Below are 24,697 nucleotides of genomic sequence, written 5' to 3' on the forward strand. Positions count from 1 at the left end.
ATATTTTTTTATGGCAGCGTTTGACGTGTAAATATCGTGATGTAAAAGCTCAGTACTGTGAACCAAAGTTTGACTTCTGTATTTAATCACACACACATAAAGTCAGAATTTCAGAATGGACAAGTTTAACTTAATATTAGTCTGAGTAGAATGATAGGGCATATACAGAGATGAATACAGGACAGGAAAAAAACAGTTTTGTGCCAGTCAGAGATCGCTTTCTCTTAAAACCTCCACACGACCCGTGCTGTGCTATCAAAGCAACATTTTCCACACATTAAACTTTGACTCTGAACATTAAACTTTGTCGTGTTCCGTGTGAGCCGCAAACAGAGAACAATGAGAGGAAAGGTGCAGCATCCCTCACTGTTTATGAGACTTTGGACATTTAAAACAAGTACAAACATTTTGTAAGCACGAGCTAAAAGAGAATCAGCTGTTTTTATACACTTTGCATACTTTACATAAAACAGTAACTGAACACAGTCAATCCAGCAAGATTCTTTTTGTCTACCTTTTGAATATTATGTTTAGGTTTCAGTTATTCAAACAGCTGTTACTCAGGAAATCCATTTTGATCCTGACACATTTCGACTGACGCTAACTGCCAGTCTTCGTCAAAGGCGTCTGCTGATCGCTTTGATGTTTCCTTGACTTAAGCGTAATAATTCCAGCAAGAATCTTTTTTTTTGTCTTACAATAGAATAATATGTCAGGAGATCAAAGTGAATTTCCCAAGGAACAGCTGTCCAAATAAATCAAAACGTAGCACATTATTCAAACGCAGACAAAAAGAATCTTGCTGGAATTATTACGCAGAAGTCAAGGTAACTTCAAAGGACACATCAAAGCGATCAGCAGACGCTTCTGATGAAGACTGGGAATAGTCGAAACGTGTCAGGAGATCAAAGTGGATTTCCCGAGGAACAGTCGTCTGAATAAATGAAACCTTAACATAGTATTGAACACAGGAATAAGGTTTGAATAAAAATAACAGGTAACAAAAACAGCACTGTGCATTTTCAGATTCAGATTCAGAATACTTCATTTATCCCTGAGGGGCAATTCAGTTTCAGTTACATCCCATCCAAAAACCATGAAAAGACAATCACATATAACATGTGAGTGCAGGAGCAGGAGTACTGTGGGTCGCAGGCCACAAGGCAGCGCCTCATATCTTAGATGAAAAGTGGAAAACATGAAGTAAGAAGAGGGGAAAAAGGCAGTTCCCAAACTGTGCTCCTTTCATCTATCTAGGTCCCCATTTGATATTATTAAGACCCTGAAACTGTCTTTTCAGAGCCTGTCTGTCCGACCACTCTGAATCCATGTGGCTGTCATCATCTGCCTCCTCCAGTTTCTAAAAAGAAGTGATTAAAATCAGTTAGGGACTTTAATTTATTCAAACCAGATGCAGGAAGTCATGTAGCAGCTTAGCTAAGCATCACCTTGAGCTCCTCCTGCCTCCTGTAATGATGCAGCATCATTTGTTTCTGTTGTTCATCTGTGACCAGAGGCTCCCTCGCTGGCGGCCCCTGTCCTTTCTGTTGGAATTACATTAACGCAATGAGTTTCACAATAAAAGACACAACCATCACAACACTTCAAAGATCGTTGATACCTTTTGGATTTTATGATACGTTAAGGATTGTTATTCTAACAACTTTTCTTCAGGAAATTTACTTTGATCTCCGGACATGATTAATTGACTTCCGGAAGTCAACTAAACATCAAGGCAATCAGCAGGTGCCTCTGAAGAAGACTGGCAGTGGTTTCGACTGATCGCTTTGATGTTTAATTGACTTCCGTAAGTCAATGAATCATGTCAGGAAAACAAAGTACATTTCCTGAATAAATGACACCTTAACATATAATTCAAAAAAAGAAGACTAGAAGAACTTGCTGGAATTATTACGAGGAAGTCAAGGAAAGATCAAAGCGATCAGCAGATGCTTTTGAAGAAGACTGGCAGTTGACAGTCGAAAAATGTCAGGAGATTAAAGTAAATATTCTGAAGAACAATTGTCTGAATGAATGAAACCTTAACACATTATTTAAATAAAATAAAATACAAGTGAGGATGCAGGAACTGGCCCACGTCACAGTGCATTAGCGTAGCATTAACCTAGCATTAGCCTAGTATTATGGAATTAGCTAGCTTTAGCACTAACCAAGTATTATCATTAGCCTTGCAATAGTATTAACCTAAAATTGCCATTAACCTAGCATTAGCCAAGCATTAATACTAACCTGGCATTATAATTAACCTAGCATTAACCTAACAATAGCATTAGCATTCGTCAAGCTATAGCATTAACTTAACATTATAGAATTAGCTAGCTATACCACTAACCTAGCATTATCATTAGGCTAGAAATAGTATTAACCTAACATTACCACTAATCTAGCATTAGCCTAGCATTAATACTAACCTAGCATTAACCTAACAATAGCATTAGTGTAGTGGCAACACACAAAAATGAAGTTTTACCACTTCCTTGCAGGACATGAAGTTTTCTGACTCGTCTGTTCCAAACATAATCCAATAAAAAATGAAGAAAAAAGAGGCAAGCGAAGGACGAATCAATCTGTCTCTTTAATCCACAAAAAATAGAAAAACTAAAATAAAAGTTCCAAACTCAAAGTGTCCTTATATTTAAAGCTCAGTCTCAAAGTCTCAAAGAACTTGCTGGAATTACCTTTTGTATTTTAACCACAATTTTGGTCTTTTCATTTTTGCCGACGTAGTCCTGCAGTTTCTTCCCCCTCTGCATCTCTTTGGCAGCCCACCACAGCTGGCATTCGTCCACGTTGATAACTTTTAAAGACGCCTGCGGTGCAGATAAGAGACAGAAAGCAATGAAGAGAGCAAACCTCTGCAAAAAATGAAAAGGCCAACAAATTTGTCTTCTTGACAACATGATTGACTAACAATTGATTTCACGTGGCCTCTTTCTAAGAGCAGATCAGCTGTTTCACCTGTGTCCCTGAAAGGTCCTCCTGGTCCTCAAACTCCATCCTGATGGGGTCGTGAGGAGGCAGCCCCATGGGGTACACGATCATGACGGCGCCCCTTAACTGATCCAGTGCGTCCTTTACCATGTCAATGGTCATGCACACATTGGCTTGAGCTTGTTTCTGCCATAAAGAACGGGACAGGATGTGATTGTGTGTGAGATCAAAAGGTGACGTTAATCTGTATCCACGGTACTTACGTTGGAGATCAAAGCCTTTGCTTCCTCCACTGTTTTCATCAACACCTCCTTCATTTTATCATTTGGAGCTGACAGAGAGTTAGAAAAGGAATTAAAGGGCAGGCACCGCTGACGGCTTCAATAAAGTAAAAATAAACCAATAAAGCAGTTTGAGTGTGAACAACATAATGTAGGCTGTTGCTATAGTTACGGATCCGGACCCCAAACAAACCGGACTATAGTTCTGGTGTAGTGTAGAATAAACCTACCGTGAAAGTTTCCTACAGTAGACAGTGGGCATGCGCACCTGGCGAACTGTGCATGTGCGTCCTCCATTTTGAAAAAAAAAGTAATGATTTTTCCTTAAATTTTTAGGGTTAGGGTTAGAATTAGGGTTTATCATAGTAGAAAAAATTAAGCTAGTAAAATATTGTACGTATACGTGTAAATATTTACTACACTATTAGTGCGCATGCGCCTGTAGGAGGCTTTCACGCGTAGGATTATTTTTCACTACACCGGCACTTCCTGTGCGCATGCGCAATAAGCCGAATGCCAGTCGTTCCGTCACTGCTGGACTCGTCCCCTTCTAGCTATAGTTCTGTCAGTTTTATTTTAGCCCTAACCGTAACCCTGTCCTAGGAAATACCCTAAAATATTTCTTTTTTTTGTATATGTATTTTTAAAGGTGGAATTTTCTGTGTTAAATATGTTAAAATGAAAAAAGACATATGCCAAAAGTGGAATTCGAACCCACGCCAGCGGAAGGAAGAATCCTTGAGTCTGGCGCCTTAGACCACTCGGCCGGTGACAGGGTGGTAAGATGAGCACATTACACCGCTTATTTAGAAAAGGTCCGTCAGTAACGGAACTGCAAATGTGCACAGGAAGTGTCAGAACTATAGCCAGGTTTGTCTGGGGTCCGGAATTCTAGACACTATGAACAATGTATTGTATTAGGGTTGTGCATTGCCAGGAATCTCATGATATGATACGATTCACGATTTGCACGTCACGATACAATATATCCCAATACTAAATATGATATACATCGCAATATGAATAATTACAAATTTTATCTTTACAATCACAAAATGGTATGAAATACAATTTTTTTTTTTTTTTAAACCTGCAAGAACAAGTATGGTAACTATGGGAACTAACTATTTTAAAAGTACAAATATAAAAAACAAGTGGTATGTTTGTCAAACTGTCAAAATACATTTTTCAAAAAAGTGTAATTTTTGCTTTAACAACAGATTCAGATATTTTATTTTTTATTTTTTTTTAAAGTGAACACATACATCTAGAAAAGTGCTCAGTATGTTTTATGTAAATAAAGTGCAGTCAACTTCCAAGCTAAAATTGAGGAGTGAGGTAGTTTAACAAGGTCTGATGATTCACTGTTACCTAGTGACCAGGTGTTTACGTGCTATGCATATGTTAGCGCAATTAAATGTTTTTTTTCATTAAAAAACATGATTTAAAAAAAATCTATTGGGACATTTTTTGGATCGACACGATAATCGCGCACTGAAATATCATGATGCATCGACAGATTGATTTTTTTTTCTCACACCCTTAGTTTGCACGTAAACAAAAATGCACCTACCGTGTCCGTTCCGCCTTCCGATCTCATCCTTCCTCAGCACCGTTCCTCCGCTGGGCGTGCACTTCTCTTCCCACTCATCCCTCAGTTTGAGCTCCATAATCTGTTCCTCTGTCAATCCCTGCATGTTGGGTGGTAGACTGATGCCATGGTCTGCCAGCTCTGAGACCTCTGTGAAACCAACACATGTAAATTAGAATGTTTAGGTCTAATTTTATGCACCCCCCAAATTAAGTGCACAAACTGACTCAAACAACACAAAAAAACCCACAAAAAGACAACAAAAACAACCAAAAACCCCACAAAATACTATTATTATTATCATGTTACATCAAAACAAACCTCAAAGTGCTACAGGTTAAAAATAAAATAAGTTAGAAACATATAAAGAAGGAAGAACTAAAAGTTTTGCTGAAAAGGAACATTTTTTTAGTCCTCTTTTAAAACTGTCCAATGGATTGTGGTGCCTTCATGGTGTCAGGAAGGCAGCAGCATGGACAAAATGACCTTGAAAATACATAGAACGAACAACAAGAAAAATACACAAGTGACTCATTCTACACCAAACAACAACACAGAATGATAGAGAACTACACAAAACGGCAACAAAAAAACACACAAAACGATTAAAAAACACACCAAATGGTAGAAAAATACACAAACCAACAACAAAAATACACAGAATTACAGAAATAATGCAAAAATGACATCAAAAATACATAGAAGATGAACAAAAATACTCAAACAACTCATTAATTATAAACAAAACAACAACAAAAATACACAGAATGACACAAAATAACACACAAAATAATGTCAAAAACTAATACGCAACATGTAAAAATTTGACTCTTGGATCAGATAATCATACATGTTTACCCAGACATCTATGATAAAAATCTAGTCCATGCTCACATTATTATTGTTATTAATTATTGATTGGTCATATCTATATGTGCATGGGGCCACATATAACAGCCAGTTCTTGTTACTCACATGAATAAATGAGGCATAAACTAATTAATTATCTTTAGAACCATAATAATGTCATTAGATTATCTTTTATATTCACTTCATATGGCACTGGTCTATGGAAGCCCAAAAGAGTCATAATTAAATTTAAAAAAAAACAACATTTTGAAATAAATACCATTTGGATAAATAACAAACACATTTATAATATGGCCATTAAATTGTTAAATAAGGTAATATTATTATTAAATACGTTTTATTATTCTTAAATATCCATTTCCACGATGGTCTTTTTTTTTTTATTTCATAATGTCCTTTTTCACAATTGAGAATAATAAAACGTATTCCATAATAATAATATTACCTTATTTAACAATTTAATGGCCATATTATATATTTGTCTGTTATTTATCAAAATGGTATTTATTTCAAAATGTTTTCATTTTTTAATTATGACTCTTTTGGGCTTCCGTACTGGTCATGATGTTTTGTTCATTACGTTTAAAATCTACTTGTGTGAGAAGTATTCTTCATTTGTTTTTAGTGCAATGAACTCCATCTATCGTCACTGTTTATGATGGAACATCAGCAGTGTTTAAGCAGAAAGTCACAGATTGTTAAAAGAGCATCTCACCAGAACAGATCCTGTCCACTTTGAGCCTCAGGTTGTAGATGTCTGTGACCTGCTGGATCAACGCGTCCATGTGCGCGTCCACCGTGGTGTTAAAGAGAAACAAGCTCTCGTCCCCACGCTTTACATGCAGCACCACCATTTTGTTCAGGGTCCGTGTTTATTTTAAATAAACCTGCAACATAAAAGCACCAGACCGCACCTGAGTGAGAATCAAAGCTTGTGGGACAACAAAGTATCCATGGCAACAGCACAGACCGGGATACTTCTAGAACAAACTAATGTTAGCTATTATTAGCATTATTAGGTTTGACGCACAGCTCTTAACTGTCTAATTCCTACTAAACGTACTAATTAAGGCTGTAAATCATCAAAATATTGCGGTCCTACTTGTTATGATCCATACCAGTGCCGCGCAGTGTCACTTCTTCTAACAAACTTATCACAGCGGGTTTAATTCATCCTGTCACTAACACTGCCCCCTAGCGGCAACAAGTGGAACAACTTTAACATAGAAAATACCAAGTCTTCTCCACATTCACACTTTTAAAAATACCATTGAGCAGCGATATTTTATATTTTATAATAAATATCATTGTTGTCAAATTTAATAGTTTTTTTTTTTGTTTTAAATGACTTTTCAATGTTTTATTTTATGAACTTGGTTGTTTTGATAACTGATTATTGTTTTTTATCAAATACTATTGTTGTTCAATGTAATTTGTATTCTTTTACGGTGACAATTGAACATTCTGTCCACGAACTACAGATGACAAATAGCCTTTTGGCTAAATCTGGTACCTTTTCTGTATTGCTATTAATGTACATTGTCCCTGTTAAATAAATATAATTCATAGAGTTACTTTGACATGTTCTGTTACAACTCTACAGCTAAAGTCGGGGTTTACTAACTGCTTCCCAACTTAAATGACTTCAATTAAAATAAATGGACATATCCACCATATTTATAATGCTCATGATTCATTTTATTTTTTAAACAAACAAGACAAAAATAAGTAAACAAGTCCATCCGTATTTTTCCAGAATAAAACACTATTTTTATTATCAAATAAATAAAAACTGAAATGTTGAGTATTTGATTAAAAAAAAAAAAAATCTTTAAATTTAAGAAAGAAAGTGTCAATTTGTACGGTTGCCGTATGAACAACCCCTGGTGCTATTGGTAAGTTTACGGAAGTGCACGTATGTAGCACTTTTATAATAATTTTTTTGTGGCCTCACATTATACCACCTTGTTTGTCTTCTAATTAATTTCCTGTACAAATAAAATATTAATGATATTAATGTAGTCAGTTAGAATCCTAAGACTGTTTTATAATGGTTTCCAATAAAACCCATCTTAAAAAAGAAAGAAAATAATCACATGGAGTACATGTATACATTTATATTTGACAGACAGCACTAATACACACATATATATATATAGTACAACATAATATTTACAGACAGTAGTGGGAGGTTAGCAGTGAAAAGACAAAGACTCCGGTACAACGTACATTTATTTTTTTGCATACATACAACATAAACTGCATCATACATGTCATAAATGTGCCGTCTGCTGCGCACGTTAAAATATGGATATTGACATGAATTACGGCTTTGTGTATTCACTTTAATACGTACAGAATATGTTTCACGACACATTTACTAATATGGATTTATAACCATAAAAAGGGGACACCGACCTCACGAAGGGAGCAGTTTAGTTTTCCTATAAAATGTCAGATGACGTGAACTTGTGACGTGACACAAAGCGCTGGCTCGTCGTCGCCTATTGCAGATACGGTACCTACTGCACATGTGTGGATGACACAATAACTGATGCTTTGATACACATGTAAGCAAAGGCAGCTGATACACTTGCTTACATTGATAGCTACTGTTTGTACTGCAATAAATTAGTAATTTTTTTTTTTTTTTTACTTATTCCATGTCTACATAACCTTCATTGGAATTTTCAATTGAAATTATAGCATGATTGATGTATAGTATTCAGCAAAACTATTGCTTGTGGTCACCATCAGTTCAGGTAATACTGGTGAAAAGCAAAAAATAAAAATAACAAAAGGTCGACTAGGGTGAAATAATGACACATCACTTCTGACAGTGCCACACATACCACACACACACACACACACACACACACACACACACACACACACACACACACACACACACACACACACACACACACACACACACACACAACAGTTGCGAGGACCAGTAACGGACAATGCACGACTCATGAGTCCAAACGTTTGATTGGTTCTCTTTCAGCGCGTTCCAGCAGCAGCAAATGTAAGAAGAACACAGCTGTCCTCAATGCGTACACGCACACACTCAACCAAACACACCACATCACATCACTTCTCACCACGCTACAAATAGATTATTAAAGGAGAGCAAATTAAAAAGGGTATTTATGTATCTCTCAAAGAATTAAAAGTGGAAAAAGTGCCCTCGTTCTCATATCGTATAGATGAATTCTTCACGTAGATAATAATGTTACGGTTTGATGCTTTGGATAAACATTGCAAAAGATTCAATGTCAGAAATGCCCTCAGATTCCAACATTTCCAGTGCATATCAGTTATTTGTGCAAATGCACCGTTTACATCTGCTAATGTACATTTTTTAAATCAGAGCAACAGATAATCTTCTGCTAATCATCTATAGACAAAAACGGTGCAAGTTAGTTTTAATGAATCCAGTAATTGGTCGATAGTTTGGTGATTCATTTTTCACTCAGAGGCAATGATAAAAAAAAACCTTGTGCAAAGTAAACTACATTCATTAGATAAGCAACTTATATGCAATCAATTATGAAACAAAACAACGGAATGACCATTTTAGATCAAATCAAGGGAAATTAATTATGAACTGCTGCCTCTAAATGAATACACAACTGTGTGTTGCACATGTCTTGATATTACACAGGTGACTTGCGCGTACCAATTCACTTTTTGTAGACACACACACACCAGAATGATTGATATTAAAATAATTCCTAATAATAAGCCAACAGAGTTTTGTCTTCGTGTTTCTGAGTTGAAACAGTTTCCATGTTGTAACTAAAATCTTTTTTCTGATGTGGGGAACAGGTCGACACGTTTAAATACGTTCTCTATACACACACACACACACACACACACACACACAGTTATTATATTTTCTATACATATCTGGATATGCCCTTTACAAAATAAAGGGTGATCTTAACTTTCCGTCGACTCCTTAGAGGAGAAACAGTTGTTGCTGGGTTCTGCTGGGGGAGTTGTAGGGGTATTTAGTTTAGGGGTGGGTAGGTGTTCTGGTTGGAATGGGTGGAGGAAGTGTGGGAACTGCTGCAGGGGCGGAGGTTAACCAATCGGGCTGTGAGTCGAGCAACAAGAGGGGGGGTTGAATTTGTGGTTTGAGGGAGTTAGAACGGGTGATGGCGTTCTGTTGGGTTTTTGCGGGAAGGAGGAGGTCCAGATCGTCGTCAAACGTCACCCACTGCTGAGGCAAAGGTTTCCCTCCGGGAGGTGGCGGCTGACGGCGAGGGACGAGAGCAGGTGGGATAGACGGAGGGGCGGCCAGGGGTAAGATGGGGACCAGGGGCAGGTTGTTGGAGGTGAGAGAGGGCAGAGGTGTAGGGGAAGGATTGGGACTGGACGATGTCCCGAACAGGGACGTGGTTCTTTGGAGCTGAGCGTTGGCTGCAGGGGGGGGGAAGGGGACGAGAGGCTGGGGGAGGGCGGATATCGTCCTCTGGAGGTTGGAGCTGAAGTCTGGGGTGAGGGAGCGCTGCTGCTGCTGACCAAAAGAACCTGTGAAGGGGTTGGTGCTGCTGGGTCTGGTGGGGAGGGGCTCAGCTGTAAACAGGTCGGGGGAGGCACGCAGTGTCTCCTGGGAGCGACTGCGCGATGGGACTTGAGGAGGGGGCGGCAGCAGGGAGGTGGACGTTAACGGGGACGGGGAGGAAAGCGAGGAAGACGAGGATGAATCTAAGGTGTGCCAGTCTGAGGGGAGGGGGGAGGGCTGGAGGGAGAAGGAGGAGGGGAGGGTGGTGGAGGTAAAGGATGAGGGGGCACGCAGAGAGGAGCCCCTGGTCAGTGACTGGGTGTTGTGCCACGACAACGAAGACAAGAGGTCGGGCGTAAGAGCATCAAAGGGGCCGGACTTCCATTGTGCTTCTGCTGGGACTCCGTTCAGTCCATTCATCTAAAATTGAAAAATAAAAATAAAGAATAAAGTGTCAGCGGCCAAAAAAAAGTGTAGAAATGAAAATGTAGATTACACGTTTAAAAATACCCTTTGGATTCTGCAAGTACGCTAACAGTGCTGCGCTATGCTACAGTGTTTGTATGCAACTCTATTGATGCGGGGGCTACAAAAATGTGATCCGAGGGCCACATTATCAACATTCAGGTCAGCATTAGAATAACAACCGATCTGAGCATTAAAACAGGGTTTTGTCATCTTTTTTGTCTTTGGTTTTGGGGGTTTTTTTGGACAGTTTTTAGTCATTTTGTGTGCTTTTGTTAATTTTTACGTTCTTTTTCTGTACTTTTCCTGTCATTTTCTGAATTTTTGTTGACAGTTTGTGTATCTTTGGAGCTATTCTGTAATGTGGTGTTTTTTGCAGTTATTTTGTTGTTGTGTCTGCCTCTGTCATTTTCTGTTTTGTGCACTTTTTGCATTTTGTTGTGGATTTGTGTGTTTTTTTGGGAGTTGTTTGTGTAATACGTCGGGCTATATATTCCCCCCAACTTCTTGAAATACAATTGGCTCCCCGGGCCTCCAGTTGTGCCCAGCTTCATTATCTTGTTAGCTTGTACAGGACTGGGACCAGTCCAATCAAAGTGTTCAGTCAGCAGATGTGAAAGTAATGGACAGTACTCACGTTACTGTAATTGAGTTGCTTTTATGGGTTCTTGTACTTTTTTTTAAGTTGATTTCTAAATCAGTAATTTTACATGTGATAAATACAATGATTAAATGACATATTTAACAAAACACAAATTGCAAAATCATGCATATTTTTAATATACTGAGTTTTGCACAGTTTTTAAATATAACAAACTTCTAGGTAAAATTAATTTACACAAAAAATAAAAAATAAATACAAGACATTTGATTGATCATCCATTATTATAGTGAAGCATCTCTTTCCACAGGGTATCTTTAACCTGACTTTAACCAGTATCTTTTTCATGTGAATCACATCCAGGATCAGACAAACATATTACACTGCTACTTTTAAAATAAATGAAATAAATTAAATTTATGGTGCAATTTCATACGAGTTCACTTAACAACTGCAGCTCAGTGAGCTCGTATGAAAGGACAAGTGAAGGGGATGAGTCTAACCAACACACATTTAATTACAGTATTTATATTTTAATGTCATTTGATGACACTTTTAATGACAAGTGGAAAAAATAATGCCCAACTTGTAAGAGTAAAAAAAAAAAAAAAAGAATCTATGCTCTGCAGGTGCCTACATACATTGATGACGTAAAAGGCAAACAGATCCATAAGAAATAAAGAAGGTTACTGGGTGTGAATGTATGAGAGGAGGACTGTGGTGCTATGAGGGATGAGACAGAAAAAGGGGAGTTTCAGATCAAGTACCTGTCACCCTGAGGGCTTCTCCAGCTTGTGAGAAAGAGAAATGTATCAGAAAGACAAAGTAGGAAAGAAAGGCACACAAAGCAAAGCCCAGCTCATTAGATACAAGTCAGAGTTTCTCCTGTTGTGCAACTCATTATTCATGCCAAGTACTGATATATTACTATTAGTTCTAAAGCATAAAATTAATAAAAAGCAAGCAGAAAACTAGCTTTAAGTCATTCGTTTCTTAGGAATGAACAAACCTGTGCAGCTGGAGTCTCAGACTTGGCAGCGTCCGGTGGCAGAGCATGAGAGGAGCGGGAGCGAGGGGGGGGCTTTGGAGAGGCCAGGCCGGGCTGAGGTCCAGATGTGGGGGCGGCTACTGCTGCTGCTGTGGGGGGGTTTGCAGTGGACGACATAGCAGCTTGCTGTGGCTGGAGAGGAGCTGGGAGGGAGGGCTGCATTGGTGCTGGAAGCTGAGACTGAGCTGCAGGAGCGCCAGGTTGGGTTTGCATGGGTGATGGAACCTGGGGCCTCGCTGCGGGAGGCGGCCCTAAGGGGGGAGGAGAAAACACCGTTACTGATGTTTATCACGCTGATGGAACAGTGAACTCTTTTCTCTTTAGCATTCTATTATTATCAGTATATTAACTACAATCTCTGGGAGCTCTCACCACTTACAGTCATCATGGACCTTCTGAATAATGCTGTATATTCATGGTTTTAGGGTCAACTTCAGTGTTATTCTTATTTTTACTTAAATGCACATCATTCTCCTGATTTTTGTGAACTTTAGACTATTAGTCCAGAATAAACATTGGCCAGAAGTACAAAAAGCTTTTCAACTGTGGATCAGTAAATGTTAATCATAGCCATCTGTTCTGAAAGTGTTAAATTTTTGGGATAAAATATACCTTTGAATGTTACTATACTGTACTTGTGCAATTTTCCAGCAAAACATATACACTGTAAATATAATTACTTTTAAAATTGTCAACAGTGGCTTGAATACAAAAACTATAATAATAATAAGGAAGTGGTACCAAGTGTGTGTGGGGTTTGTGACCCATAAACAGTCTATGGCATAGACTGAATACATTTTTCAAAAATGATGTCATGATGATGATATATTATGTATGTAATACATTTTTAATTTAATAAATATATCAATAAAATCTTATTTATTTGTGCTTTTTCCTTTTTTGAAATACCATAATGTAAACTCTGTGTATCATCCCACCCCTAATAGAATCTACCTGATGTAAAGCTGGTCTAACTGCCCACTAACTGTATAAAACATTTACTTACCTTGAGGCATGTCAGTGGGTGGAGACTGAGCACTGGGCACAGGTCGTGGTGCTCCGGGGTGGGTGTCTGGGATAGGACGAGGGGCCCCAGGATGCACCTCTGGAATGGGTCTGGGGGCTCCAGGGTGAGACAGTGCGGGCGGGCGGGACTGAGGGGGAATGCTGATTACACCAGCTCGAGGAGGGATGTTCTATTAGAGGTGAAACATTAAAAAAAAGGGGGGGGGGAGAAAACGTGAGGTTGAGCATTATTAAACATCATCATGTTTAGAAACGCTATCAACTCACAGGTCTGGGGGCTCCTCCAGGGGCTCCTGTCGCCTGATTTCGTCCTGAAACAGTTCAGACGTAGAGATATTAAACAATGGTCAAAAGCAGTGCTTCTCAAAGTGTGTGGTGCGCCCCCTGGTGGGGAATGGAGATATGACAGGTGGGGTGCGACAAACAACATTGACAATAATGATCATTAACGCCTTCGATGGCATGTACATCACATGGAGTGGAACAATAAACCTTAAAAAATAATTTCCTTTATTGTTTTCTGAAGCTTTTTGTCACATATTGCAAACAATGTTTCTTTATTTCCTTTATTTTTGACTACTGTACTTTTACATTAGTTTTTATGCAGGTGATTAGTTTAATTTCGTTTTTGATTTATTATGAAATATGATGTTACCTGTTCCCTGTTAGTTCAATGAATTTGAAAATGCGTTATTTCTCAGGATTATTTTGGGGGCAATGGGCGCAGGTGGGGAACCAGAAACACTGGTCAAAAGTAATCCGGTAAATATTTCAATTTCAGTCCCAGGGGCCTGGTCCTGCTTTATAAAACCACTTCCATGTGGATCTAAGCCCACCTGTGACAAAACAGAACTCCGCTGCAGCTTCATTATAAAAGATGACTCAGCCATTCCTGAGCTGCAGGAGATCTCAGAGAGAGAGGCCGGCCTTGTTCTGTGAGCCAACTCCTCGCCACACAGCAGTAGAGCTCCTTTCAGAGCCTGCAAACACTTTCTCACGCCACTTGAGTTGAGTGTCTCCTTTGGTTTAATACTTTACAGCACAGTCACTGAATGGAAGTGAACCTCTACATACACACCTGTGCTGTGTCAGAGGGATTCAGATATCAACAAACATTATGGAAACAGCTCAAAACGTTCAACCAAAGATAGTCCTCAAGACACAACCAAACAAGATGACAGCAGCTATCATCTTAACCTTAGAACACCATCAGCGGGTAATTTTCACCTGAGCAAACGCATTTACATTGTTGCCATGAAGTTGTGTTTGTCGTTGTCTTGGGTTCCAGGGTAGTTTCAGCATTTTCTCTGATGTTTTAAAAAGTGTGAATGTTCCACTTCTCCAAAGCTCGCTTTTCTCACTACAGGCACACGTTTAGGTCATTTTCACCCGGTGTCCCATTATTACTACACTGTATGTACTGACTGCATCTAAGGGTGTACTCACACTGGCAACTGGGGCCGTTCCAAGCTCGCAGCAGGAATCCCCCCCTCCCTGTCCCTTTTCTGACACGGTAGAACGGACGTGATCACCAGCTCAACTCGGTTCCCACAGAGAAACACATCATCACATTAATTTATGACACGCGTATGGCGTTACGTCACCATTAAGAGACTCTGGGTTTGTTGTTGACAGTACATGCTGTTAATTTTATATTTTCTGTTGCGTAGGGTAACTATAAACCAAGATTTACCCAGACACGTGCTCTTTTCACGAACTGGGTTTCCCAGGGTCCCTGAACGCATCACGTTAATTTAAATGACCGTAACTCTGCTCATATTTGTTCTATCGGAGAAATACCATCAGTTTATGAAAGATAATAAGTTGCTCTTTACAGCCAGTGTCGGTGCATTGCGGTAATTTTACTCACACGTAACAGAAACATTAAAGATACCGCTTTGTTTTGACGAAATCGACAGAAGGAACAGAGAGAACCAAGTGAGTGAGAAAGAAAGATTAAAACAGACCAAATATCGGTGGATTTATTAAAAATGAAAGACTCTCTGATGATAAAAACCACCATGAATGGAGGTTCAAATAGATTTGAAAACAAAGGAGGAAACTCAGCCTATGAAGGTAAGATCAGTTTAATTTCTGGATCAATAAATGTCGTTCTGATTTTGTGGAGCTAGTCTTTGTGTACATTAATATAAGTGTAAATGTGTGAGACAATTTAGGACAGTGTGTGTGTTTGTTTAAACTTTGTGTGTGTCTGTGTGTCCATCTGAGCTTATTTATCTCCATCACTTTCAGTTTTCCTTTTGATGAACATGACAATATCTAACTCTTCTTTTATTTCTTCTTCTTTAAGTCCATGCAGAGTGGACACGCCCCTCCCTGGACATTAAAACCATGAGCTGATCCTAGTTTCCATCATCTGGTTTAGACCCATCACTTCCACTGACAACAGACAGAATAAAACTCAGAGTCCATGAGACCATGGGATGCACTTATTTATTGAAATGTATATTAAATGATTATTTAATTATCTGTAATTTTATTTTTTAGGAGATGTTTTTAATTGTTTCAATAATTTAGAGACTTAAGGAACAGATTGTTATAATGCATAATAAAGGTGATTTACTTGAGTCATCACTAATTACAGATTGTTTTTAAGTCTTTGCATAAAAATACTTTAACAGGACAACAATGATGTGCAGAGCTGCAGTAATGTTGGGTTCATACAATAATAATAATAATAACAACCACTGCACACGCCACCAGAGAAGCTTCCAGTGAATAATTTACAAATAAAAAAAAGTTGAGATCTCAATGTCACCATCAGTGAACTTTTATTTTTTTGTAAATTATTCACTGGAAGCTTAGATATTGTGTGACAAAGATATCAAAGTTTGTCATTTTGAGTATAGTCATATTCATGATTAAAAGTTATGATTGTATTATATTCTAAAGTTTAGAATTATCTGGCTCGTCTTTCTTTCTTTCTGTCCACAGCATAACCTTATATTTAGTTCTAAAAAATGTGTTTACAGCTAATTTTACTGATTATTGTTACACATCATCCTGCATGTGCATTATATACAGTATAAATGTGTAGATTTAACCAACTGTTGGAGAAACCATTTTATTAAATACAAAGCAAACGACATGCAAACAGAAAAACAAAGGGAGAAATAGTGTATTTAAATTATGAAATTAGTGAGTTGTTAAAGTGCTGAGGTGCAGCGGAGGGTCTTCTTCTGCAGAGACGTGATGATGAGGGGTCCGAGTAAAACCCAAAATTCCATGGTAATTTTGAGGGTATAAACATGCATATAAACACATTACTGGTATATTAACCCATATAAACCAAAAAATATAGAAATGGGACATTTTACGGCTGCAAATGTGTAACATATTACTGGTATTTTGAGAACAGGACACATGTAGATTTCTGAGCAATTCATTATAGTTGTGCAGGACTAACAGGAACTCCACATGCTGAAAATTGGTATTGCCACATGTGCACTAACACGACACGACCTAAGAAGAGAAATAAAATAAGATTAAAAATAAATAAATAGTTGCAACAATTTGCAGTCTTGTTTCAGGTTCTGCTGTCATAATATTCCCATCCTTGTACTTCCAATGTTTAAATGTTTTGTTTTTAAGGTTCATGTTACATTTTGCAAAAGGTTACACTTTATTTCTGGCTTATTGATTTTTGTTTGGAAAATTATTACCCTTTCTTTCAGACATTTCATTTATTTGGGCTTGTATTTGCGATGTTCTGTTTTTGGTTACATTTAGATGAATAAATTAATACACTACACTTTGCTCCCCAAGACACTGTGTTTGTTTTCATTCTACAGAGTTTGTGAGTATGTGTCCCAGAACACTGAAACACCATATATATATTTATATTATTTATACATTAGCAGCAGTACAATGTCCAATTTCCATTTTTTTCTGGGTTATATAATAGCCAACCACATGTGTCCTGTCCACAAAATACCAGTAATATGTTACACATTTGCAGCAGTAAAATGTCCCTTTTCCATATTTTCTGGTTTATATGATGATGATGAGCTGCTACACTCCGTTACTGTCCCGCTGTCGGCTGAACAAAGAGAAGTCCTGACGGTCATGTTGTCCTCTTCCTCCATGAGTTTTCTGTGGTGTTGTTCATATATATCAGGTAACGCCAACTCTGAACTTTTCATCGGCTAACGAGCACTTCTGACACCGCTATCATTGCGGAATGCAGATGTTTATGTGCAGTAAAGCGTCGCGCGGTAACAACGTCATCACATTTTGCGCGCGGGTCGAGTCGAGTTGTGCGTGCGCATGCGCGGTCAACCGTGCCAGTCTGGCACGCTGTTTGGACCACCTCTTCCAGCAGGACCATCGGCCCGTTAACCCCCCTGCGGTGCAGTTCACACCTACGCAGGCCAGACAATGGCCCCCCATGGTTTCACACATGCACAGAGCTGGTTAGGAATGGCCCTGGTTGCCAGTGTGAGTACACCCTAAGGCAGTAGTTCCAAACCTTCTTGGGTCATGACCCCATTTTGATATCACAAATTTCTGGTGACCCCAGAGGATTTTTTATTTTTTAAACATTACTTTTTGATCATGTTTGTGACATAGTGTTAAGAGCAGCAGTATAGTGACGAGATGCACCAGCTCAGATATTTTATACTGTATTTTTCTTTAACTAGATTTATATTTGAGGAAGTGAAAGTATAGAATACAGTTGTTTGTGACTGTGTGTGGTGTTTTTAATTTGAAAAAGAACAATAATTTAAAAACATAATTACAAAAATAACATTTTTATTTGTATTATTATTTAATTAACTATTTAATCATTTAATTTTTATACTGTATTTTTTTCAACTATATTTATATTTGAGGAAGTGAAAGCATAGAATGTGTGTGGTGTTTTTGTTTAAAGAATAATAATAATTAAAATACAAAAATACAATTTGTATTTATTATTATTATTATTATTTAATGACTGTTTAATTATTTAATTTTTTTACGGTATTCTCTTTAACTAGATTTATATTTGAGGAAGTGAAGGTATAGAATACAGTTGATCGAGATTGTGTTTTATAATTTGAAAAAGAATAATAATTTTAAAAAAAGTTCTGATTAAAATTATATTTTTGTAATTTTTTAATCATTTGTAGACATTTCAGGCCACCTCATTTGAATTCCGGGCATCCCCAAGGTTGAAAAACACAGATCTAAGGAATAAAGTAAGTAAAAGTGGTTCTGAAATGTCCATGCTATCTTTATTTAGTCCAGTAGTTGTACATAAATATCACAAAGTGGTGATTTCCACGGAAACTCATATGGTGATCAAAATTTTTTAGTCAGGTGATCATTTTTACCCAATCGAGAAATGCCATTTATTTGTTCTACTTTCCTGCAGCTTTCATGTGTCAAGGACACTATGCCTTCACCGGGGAAGCCTCAAACACCCCAGAAATGGGTGGAGCAAAGACCCAGTTTGTTGTTTTATTATTACTTTTTAAAAAAATATTATTTTGCTCTTACATTCCTAATTTCTCAGTCATTTTGGTTATTATTACAAAAGTCCACCCATGGTAGTTTTCTTTCCATTTTGTTAGACATGGCATAGTTGAAAATCAAAGAGCACAATTCTAATTTCCCATGTATTGTCATATTTTGATGACAATTACTTTTTATTGGGTAAAAATCACCTGGCGATAGTGATGGTGTTACTAATTTTAGCGATGGTGTTCTAGAGTTAATAGAAAGACGAACTTTCAATGGTTACTACAGCATTGAGTCACCATCAATCTCTCTATTAGTGTCTGAATAAAAACACCTAAACAAGGCTTTAGGGACACTCACCTGAAGCTGAATCAGGCCGGGGAAGAGCAGGGCTTTTTGGTCCTTTGCAGCACAAAGGAAACCATAACTTTAGTGTTAATACTAGTCATGGGAGGAGAGGAGATTCTCTAGACATTTACAACATGTGCTCGGATATCACTGGGAATATTGGTGGGAATAAAGTGCAGCAGTACGGGGAAGACTGAGTATCTGACCCATTGGAATGCCTGAGGAGCGATTTACTGACAATCCTAATCAAGACAAGTGGAACTGTTTCCTCCTGCGTTTTTGCTGCATTCGCACCGCTGTGTTTTCTTCCCAGCAAAAAAACTACCAAACATCTTTTTAATTTCTCCCATACAAACCACAACTGCCTAGAGCAGTGTTTACCACGAGTGAAGCATCAATGTCCAATAATGGGACATTAATGACAGGATGTACAGTATACAGAGCTACTGATGCCAGATGGAGACGACACGTTCAGGTGTTTACCTTCACTGCCTCTCCTACCAAACAGTGGGCTCGGGCATTCGCCAAGATCTTTTAGCCAAAAGAGTTCAAAAACAAGATGTTTAAAGAAGGAAACATAAAGAAAAGGATTATAAAGAGAAAACCAAACCTAAAGTGTCACATCTACTCACAAAAAGGAACGAGGTAGTTAAGCATTCTGTCAATACAGTAGTTCAGAAAAACATTACTATAAATGTTAGATTACTACAAAACTAAGGCTATGTTCAGAGAGCAGGTGTAGAAATATAATTTGTTGCGTGTGTGCTCGTTCATATTACACAATAAATGTGACTTGTATCAGTTTAGAGCACACGTGTCAAACTCAAGGCCCGAGGGCCAAATCCGGCCCTATGGAACATCCAATTCAATCCAATGAGAAAACATGAATCATTGTGTGAATTAAATTGATATTACACAACATTTTCCATAATTGAATAAAAAATTGTCACAAAATCTAAAAACATTTAAAATGAACATCCTGTTGTGACTAAAATCTGTCACTTATTGTTTGGATATTGTCAGTTTCTTACATATTTTATATTTTATGTATATGGAGAAGCGCAAACTACACCAAAATAATGTTGATAATACTTGTTTTCCTGCATAAAATCTGTGGCCCACATGAGATCAAACTGCTCCGTATATGACCCCTGAACTAAAATGAGTTTGACACCCCCTGAGTATGAATTATGAATTCCATGCGACCCTGAAGTGACCCCCATGCACAAAAGAGGTCCTAAGGTAATAAGTGACCACGCAGGCATGCTCAGTGTTTACAGAAGTAAATATGGGGGCATGTCATCTGTGTGTGTGACACTGATAATATGTACAATATAACAAATATGTATTAATTCTAAGCGCTCACTCTTCTTCCACTGTTTAATTTCCACTCCATCCCTCCACCATGACTGTTCCCTTGACTGAGCCTAAAATGCCTCAAAATGTTTGACCGTACAAGATTCTTGCTAAATATATTTTCAATGTAAATTTTTTTTAAAATGACAACTATTTGAAGCCATTGCAGATGATGTTTGAAAAATATCAGCTTTACACCATTTTGAATTTCGCTCTCATGAAAATAACTGAAGTCATTGCAAAAAACCTAGTTTTTCCCCTTATGGAGCAATAAATGATTGTTAAAAAAATACTAACATCTCCATGCTGTCTGTATGGAATTTGTGTATTTTTTACTTCATAATGACTTTTTGAAGCTCATGCAGCATTTCCCTTTTATGCCTAAAATTGCTTGGCCTCGACCACTGCTATAAGTCAAACATGTCAGTGATGCAGACTACCTGCATCTACAAGAATCCATTTACCTGCAGAATCCTTTCTAATGGGCAGGGGGCTCATGCTTCCTTTAAGAGTGAAAGCACAAACCACAAAAAGGAATGAAAATAAGATGAGAAAAGGAGGAGGTAGAAGGCAGTAGGTTTATGTGTGGAGGGCTTCAGAATGCCGTTTTACCTGAAGGGGGAGGGGGTCGTTGAGGTGGTGCAGGTCTGGCTGGGGGGGCGTTGGGCCGAGGTGGTGGTGGGCGTTTGGGCTCAAAACCCTGAGATGTTGGAGCTCCAGGCTGGAAGTCCACAGGAGGGCCTGGGAAACAAACCAAATGGATACAATGTTTACAATAAAACCCACAAATCCTCCTTCAACAAACAAAAAAAACCTGGAACTTTCCTCTCTTGTGACGATAAATTTAAAATTACAGTTTACATTTGAGGTGAAAGAAAACTACGCTATTTACTGTCATTACCTTGTGTTGGTCGGATGGGTTGGGCTGAACGGCTGGGCCTGCTGGGGGCAGCGGCTTCACCATGGGTGGGGGACGGACAGGGACTGGTGCGGGGAGAAGGAAGAGGGGAGGACCCTGGTCCAGACCCTGCTCCGGGCTGTAGGTGCTGGGGAAGGATTTCCTCCACCTCTTCATCCACTTCACCTGGAACAAGAAGGAAGAGAACAGAAAGCGTCAACACACTCACTTCACATTTTTCATCTTTATTTTGAAGAACAAGGATCACGATGGTTGGATTATAGCAGTGTTTTTAAACCTTGTGGTCGGGACCCCATGTGGGGTCGCCTGGAGTTTTAATGGGATCGCCTGCAATGTCTAGTAATTGATTAAAGAAAGAAAATACTAATTAAAAAATACTTAATTTTTAAAGTGTTGTTTTTTTTAAAATCAAAACACAAATCTTAAACAAATGTATTCTATATTTTCACTTTGTCAGAAACAAATCTAATTATTATTATTAGCAAAAACAAAACAAAACAAAATAAAATAAAATAAAATGAAAAATTCTGAGCAGGCACAACTTGTCACTAATTCTGGCTACTCTGTATTTGCATGATCAAAAAGTAATCCTAGAAAAAAATGTCTTTATGGTCGCCAGAAATTCTTGATATCAAAATGGGGTCACGATCCAAAAAAGGCTGAGAACCACTGGATTACAGGGACCTTTCTCACCTTCCATATCATAGTCATCATCTCCCATATCCGTGTCCTCAGCCAGCAGGGTTGAGCTGGCTGAGGTTGGAATGCTTCCACAGATTCTCTCCACACTCATCTCCTCCTCCAGACTCTTAATCCAGCCTGGACTCTTTAAACGGATGTCTATTACCTTTCCAAGGACCTGGAGTGGGAACAACAAAGAACTTGTTAACCCTCCTATCATCCTTGGAGTCAAGTTGACCCCATTTAAATAGTTGACCATTTTTTTTGTTTAATATTTCATGACTTTTCCTAATTTGATGGTTACAATTGATTAAGCCTAAAATTATCATGATTATTTTTTTTTTCAATGTGCTGAACACATATTGCACGTATTGTGATCCTCTGTGGTCAATTTGACCACAAGCAGTTTTATCTGTCGTGACGTAGAGGAGAATGTGTCTGAGAAAGAAGACATTATAGTGAATAACCCCAAATATGTTACAAAAAAAAGATAAAAATAAGTACATAAATATGTTTCTGAGAAGAGAGAGGTGGGGGGTGGGGTCACCAACATCAATCAATATGGTTCATTTTGTGGGAGTGAATGTGAACCCCAAATTAGAAAAGATTTGGATGAAAGATTTTCAAGATACACTAAACTCTAAAACTGAAAGTTTGACCTGATCTACAGTATATATTGTATATATATTGGTGGTGCTACAGGAGAGGTCATTAAACTAAAGACGTGTGTATATAGTTATGACTCACGGTAGAAGCGCTCAGAGACAAGGCAGCTAGAGCAGAGTAACCCTCCAGGAAGGTCACCCACATCTTCTCCTCCACAAACCTGTGCAGAAAAAAGGAAAAGTCAGTGTCATCCAACCATCCAGTGTCCAACACAAACATCTCCCCCATCTTTAAAATCCAGATGTGTGACGCACCGGATGAGAATGACCTCGCCGAAACTAGCAAACTTGTCCAGTAGCTCATCAATTAGTGCATCATCGAAGTAGTCATCTGGGCCGGAGGAGCAGAGCGACACCAGGATGGTGCCGTCCGGAGGCCCCTGCAGGGCGATGACGTCTTTGTAGACCTGGTGCCGAGCCTCTGGGTCCACCTCTAGAATGTCCACGTCCATGACTGCCACAACAGGCCTGGACACACAAACAAATAGATAATAATGAAAAAGAAGCACTGTGTCAAGGTTTCAGTTTTACCTCAATAATAATATAAATATCTAAAATAATTAACTGATTTGTATTTACCTGTGATCTGAGGTTTTAAGCTCAGCTCTACCATAGTACTGCAAAGTGCCAGGGCTCCAGGCGTAATCAACATCTTGCTCACTGTCACCTGATGTAGCGGCTGCTCCCACTATATTCATCTCCTCAGCTGGAAAACACCCACAAAAACTTAGATTGTTTCACTTTAAAACCTCCAACTCTATAAACACACACTTAGACAGTGGTTCCCAAACTGGTCTTTGCACTCAAATAACTGGGGGGGGGGGCAGAACATTTTGTATTCTTCAAAGGGACAGAAAAAGTTAGGAGACCACTGCACTAACTCAGTGTGTCAACAACAACATGAACTTTTCCTCACATTAACAAAAAAGTAGCTCACCCGTTTTGTCAAAATTCCACTTCCTCCTTTTCCAAAGGATGCGGTCAGTCCAGGCCGGCGTGCGGCACTTTTCACTCGTGTCATAATCTTCTGAGAAAAGGTCGTACTTATAGGTGGGCGCAAAGTCCAACTTCCCCTCAATAAAGTTTCTGAAAACCTGAGGAAAATGGTTAAAAAAAAAAAAAATGTATATGTCGATAACTGTTTCTATAATAATAATAATAATAATAATAATACATTTTATTTAAAAGCGCCTTTCAAAACACCCAAGGACACTGTACAGGGCAGTCATTAAAATAAACGCAATAAAAACAGCAGAATAAAAACAGATAAAAACAAGTGCAGCAGAATAAAACAGAGTACAGTATTGGTGTGGTGAATGTGTGTCTAGATGGAGTAGGATTGTCTGAAGAGGTGAGTTTTGATTTGAAGAGTGGTTAGACTTCTCCCTTTATAGATGTGTGTGAGGTAATTGTAGCAGATAAACGCACATTAAAAAACTAGGGAGTAAATTAACATATGTTTTTATACATCTTTTTTGATTGCCATTATTTGATTATTTAATATTTCAATAACTTGTATATGCATTTACTGCTGTGTGTGCTGGCTGTGATGATGATTTGTTGCGGCATTGCTAATTACCCCAGGAAACAATACATTTACTTTTTTTAAAAAGAAGGAAAAAAAGAAAGAAATCCTATTACAAACATTTTTAAATATTGTCTTCATTAGTTTAAAAAAAAAAAAAAAACTGGGCTAGACAATGTTTCAATTACATTATGTTTCAACCACCTTTATAATTCAAATATTTAGAAATGGGTAAAAAAACAAAAAAAAACAAAAACCTGACAATTTCAACATATAATTATAATAGTAAAAAAAGAAATTGACATATTAATAGTTTTTTCTATATTTCTTGCCAATAGATTTGTGTGAGGTAATTGTAGTAGATGAATGCACATTCAAAAATAGGGACTA

General features: G+C 38.1%; 2 protein-coding genes across 13 annotated transcripts in view; both read right to left on the reverse strand.

The window, feature by feature from the left end:
• Positions 1-1,027: 1,027 nt before the first annotated feature.
• On the reverse strand, positions 1,028-6,836 carry cfap298 (cilia and flagella associated protein 298). Of its 2 annotated transcripts, none has more exons than XM_028467216.1 (8): positions 6,797-6,836; positions 6,410-6,581; positions 4,807-4,974; positions 3,216-3,283; positions 2,980-3,138; positions 2,700-2,831; positions 1,449-1,544; positions 1,028-1,360 (listed from the first exon to the last, which is right to left on the reverse strand). In XM_028467216.1, the coding sequence occupies exons 2-8, from the start codon at positions 6,546-6,548 to the stop codon at positions 1,250-1,252; spliced, it is 873 nt and encodes a 290-aa protein (XP_028323017.1). In that variant the 5' UTR covers positions 6,549-6,581; positions 6,797-6,836; the 3' UTR covers positions 1,028-1,249. The 2 variants fall into 2 exon arrangements, with proteins under 2 accessions (XP_028323017.1, XP_028323018.1); XM_028467217.1 differs by having other exon boundaries at positions 6,813-6,835.
• Positions 6,837-7,908: 1,072 nt separating this feature from the next.
• The window catches only part of synj1 (synaptojanin 1), a 37,056-nt gene continuing 20,267 nt past the window's right edge, over positions 7,909-24,697 (reverse strand). For 6 of the 11 annotated variants that reach the window (XM_028466080.1, XM_028466081.1, XM_028466077.1 and 3 more), the window contains 13 exons: positions 23,720-23,876; positions 23,362-23,488; positions 23,038-23,250; positions 22,865-22,943; positions 22,130-22,295; positions 21,419-21,601; positions 21,130-21,258; positions 20,982-21,020; positions 19,174-19,215; positions 13,618-13,661; positions 13,331-13,520; positions 12,286-12,575; positions 7,909-10,630 (listed from right to left, as the gene is read on the reverse strand). In XM_028466080.1, the coding sequence (XP_028321881.1) occupies positions 9,719-10,630; positions 12,286-12,575; positions 13,331-13,520; positions 13,618-13,661; positions 19,174-19,215; positions 20,982-21,020; positions 21,130-21,258; positions 21,419-21,601; positions 22,130-22,295; positions 22,865-22,943; positions 23,038-23,250; positions 23,362-23,488; positions 23,720-23,876 (2,571 nt within the window). In that variant the 3' untranslated portion in view covers positions 7,909-9,718. Of the gene's footprint in view, positions 10,631-12,043; positions 12,068-12,285; positions 12,576-13,330; positions 13,521-13,617; positions 13,662-19,173; positions 19,216-20,981; positions 21,021-21,129; positions 21,259-21,418; positions 21,602-22,129; positions 22,296-22,864; positions 22,944-23,037; positions 23,251-23,361; positions 23,489-23,719; positions 23,877-24,697 lie in introns of all 11 variants that reach the window. The other 5 variants (XM_028466082.1, XM_028466079.1, XM_028466083.1 and 2 more) reach the window with 4 other exon arrangements.

This window comes from Gouania willdenowi, chromosome 14 (assembly GCF_900634775.1).
Source record: "Gouania willdenowi chromosome 14, fGouWil2.1, whole genome shotgun sequence".
Classification (NCBI taxonomy): domain Eukaryota; kingdom Metazoa; phylum Chordata; class Actinopteri; order Blenniiformes; family Gobiesocidae; genus Gouania; species Gouania willdenowi.

Excerpts from the sequence above, each read along its gene's own strand:
- cfap298 (XM_028467216.1), bottom strand. The coding sequence starts at position 6,548 with ATGGTGGTGCTGCATGTAAAGCGTGGGGACGAGAGCTTGTTTCTCTTT. Across the intron at positions 3,284-4,806 it reads CGGAAGGCGGAACGGACACG|CTCCAAATGATAAAATGAAG; the intron begins GTAGGTGCATTT and ends ACTCTCTGTCAG. Across the intron at positions 3,139-3,215 it reads CAAAGGCTTTGATCTCCAAC|AAACAAGCTCAAGCCAATGT; the intron begins GTAAGTACCGTG and ends TCTTTATGGCAG.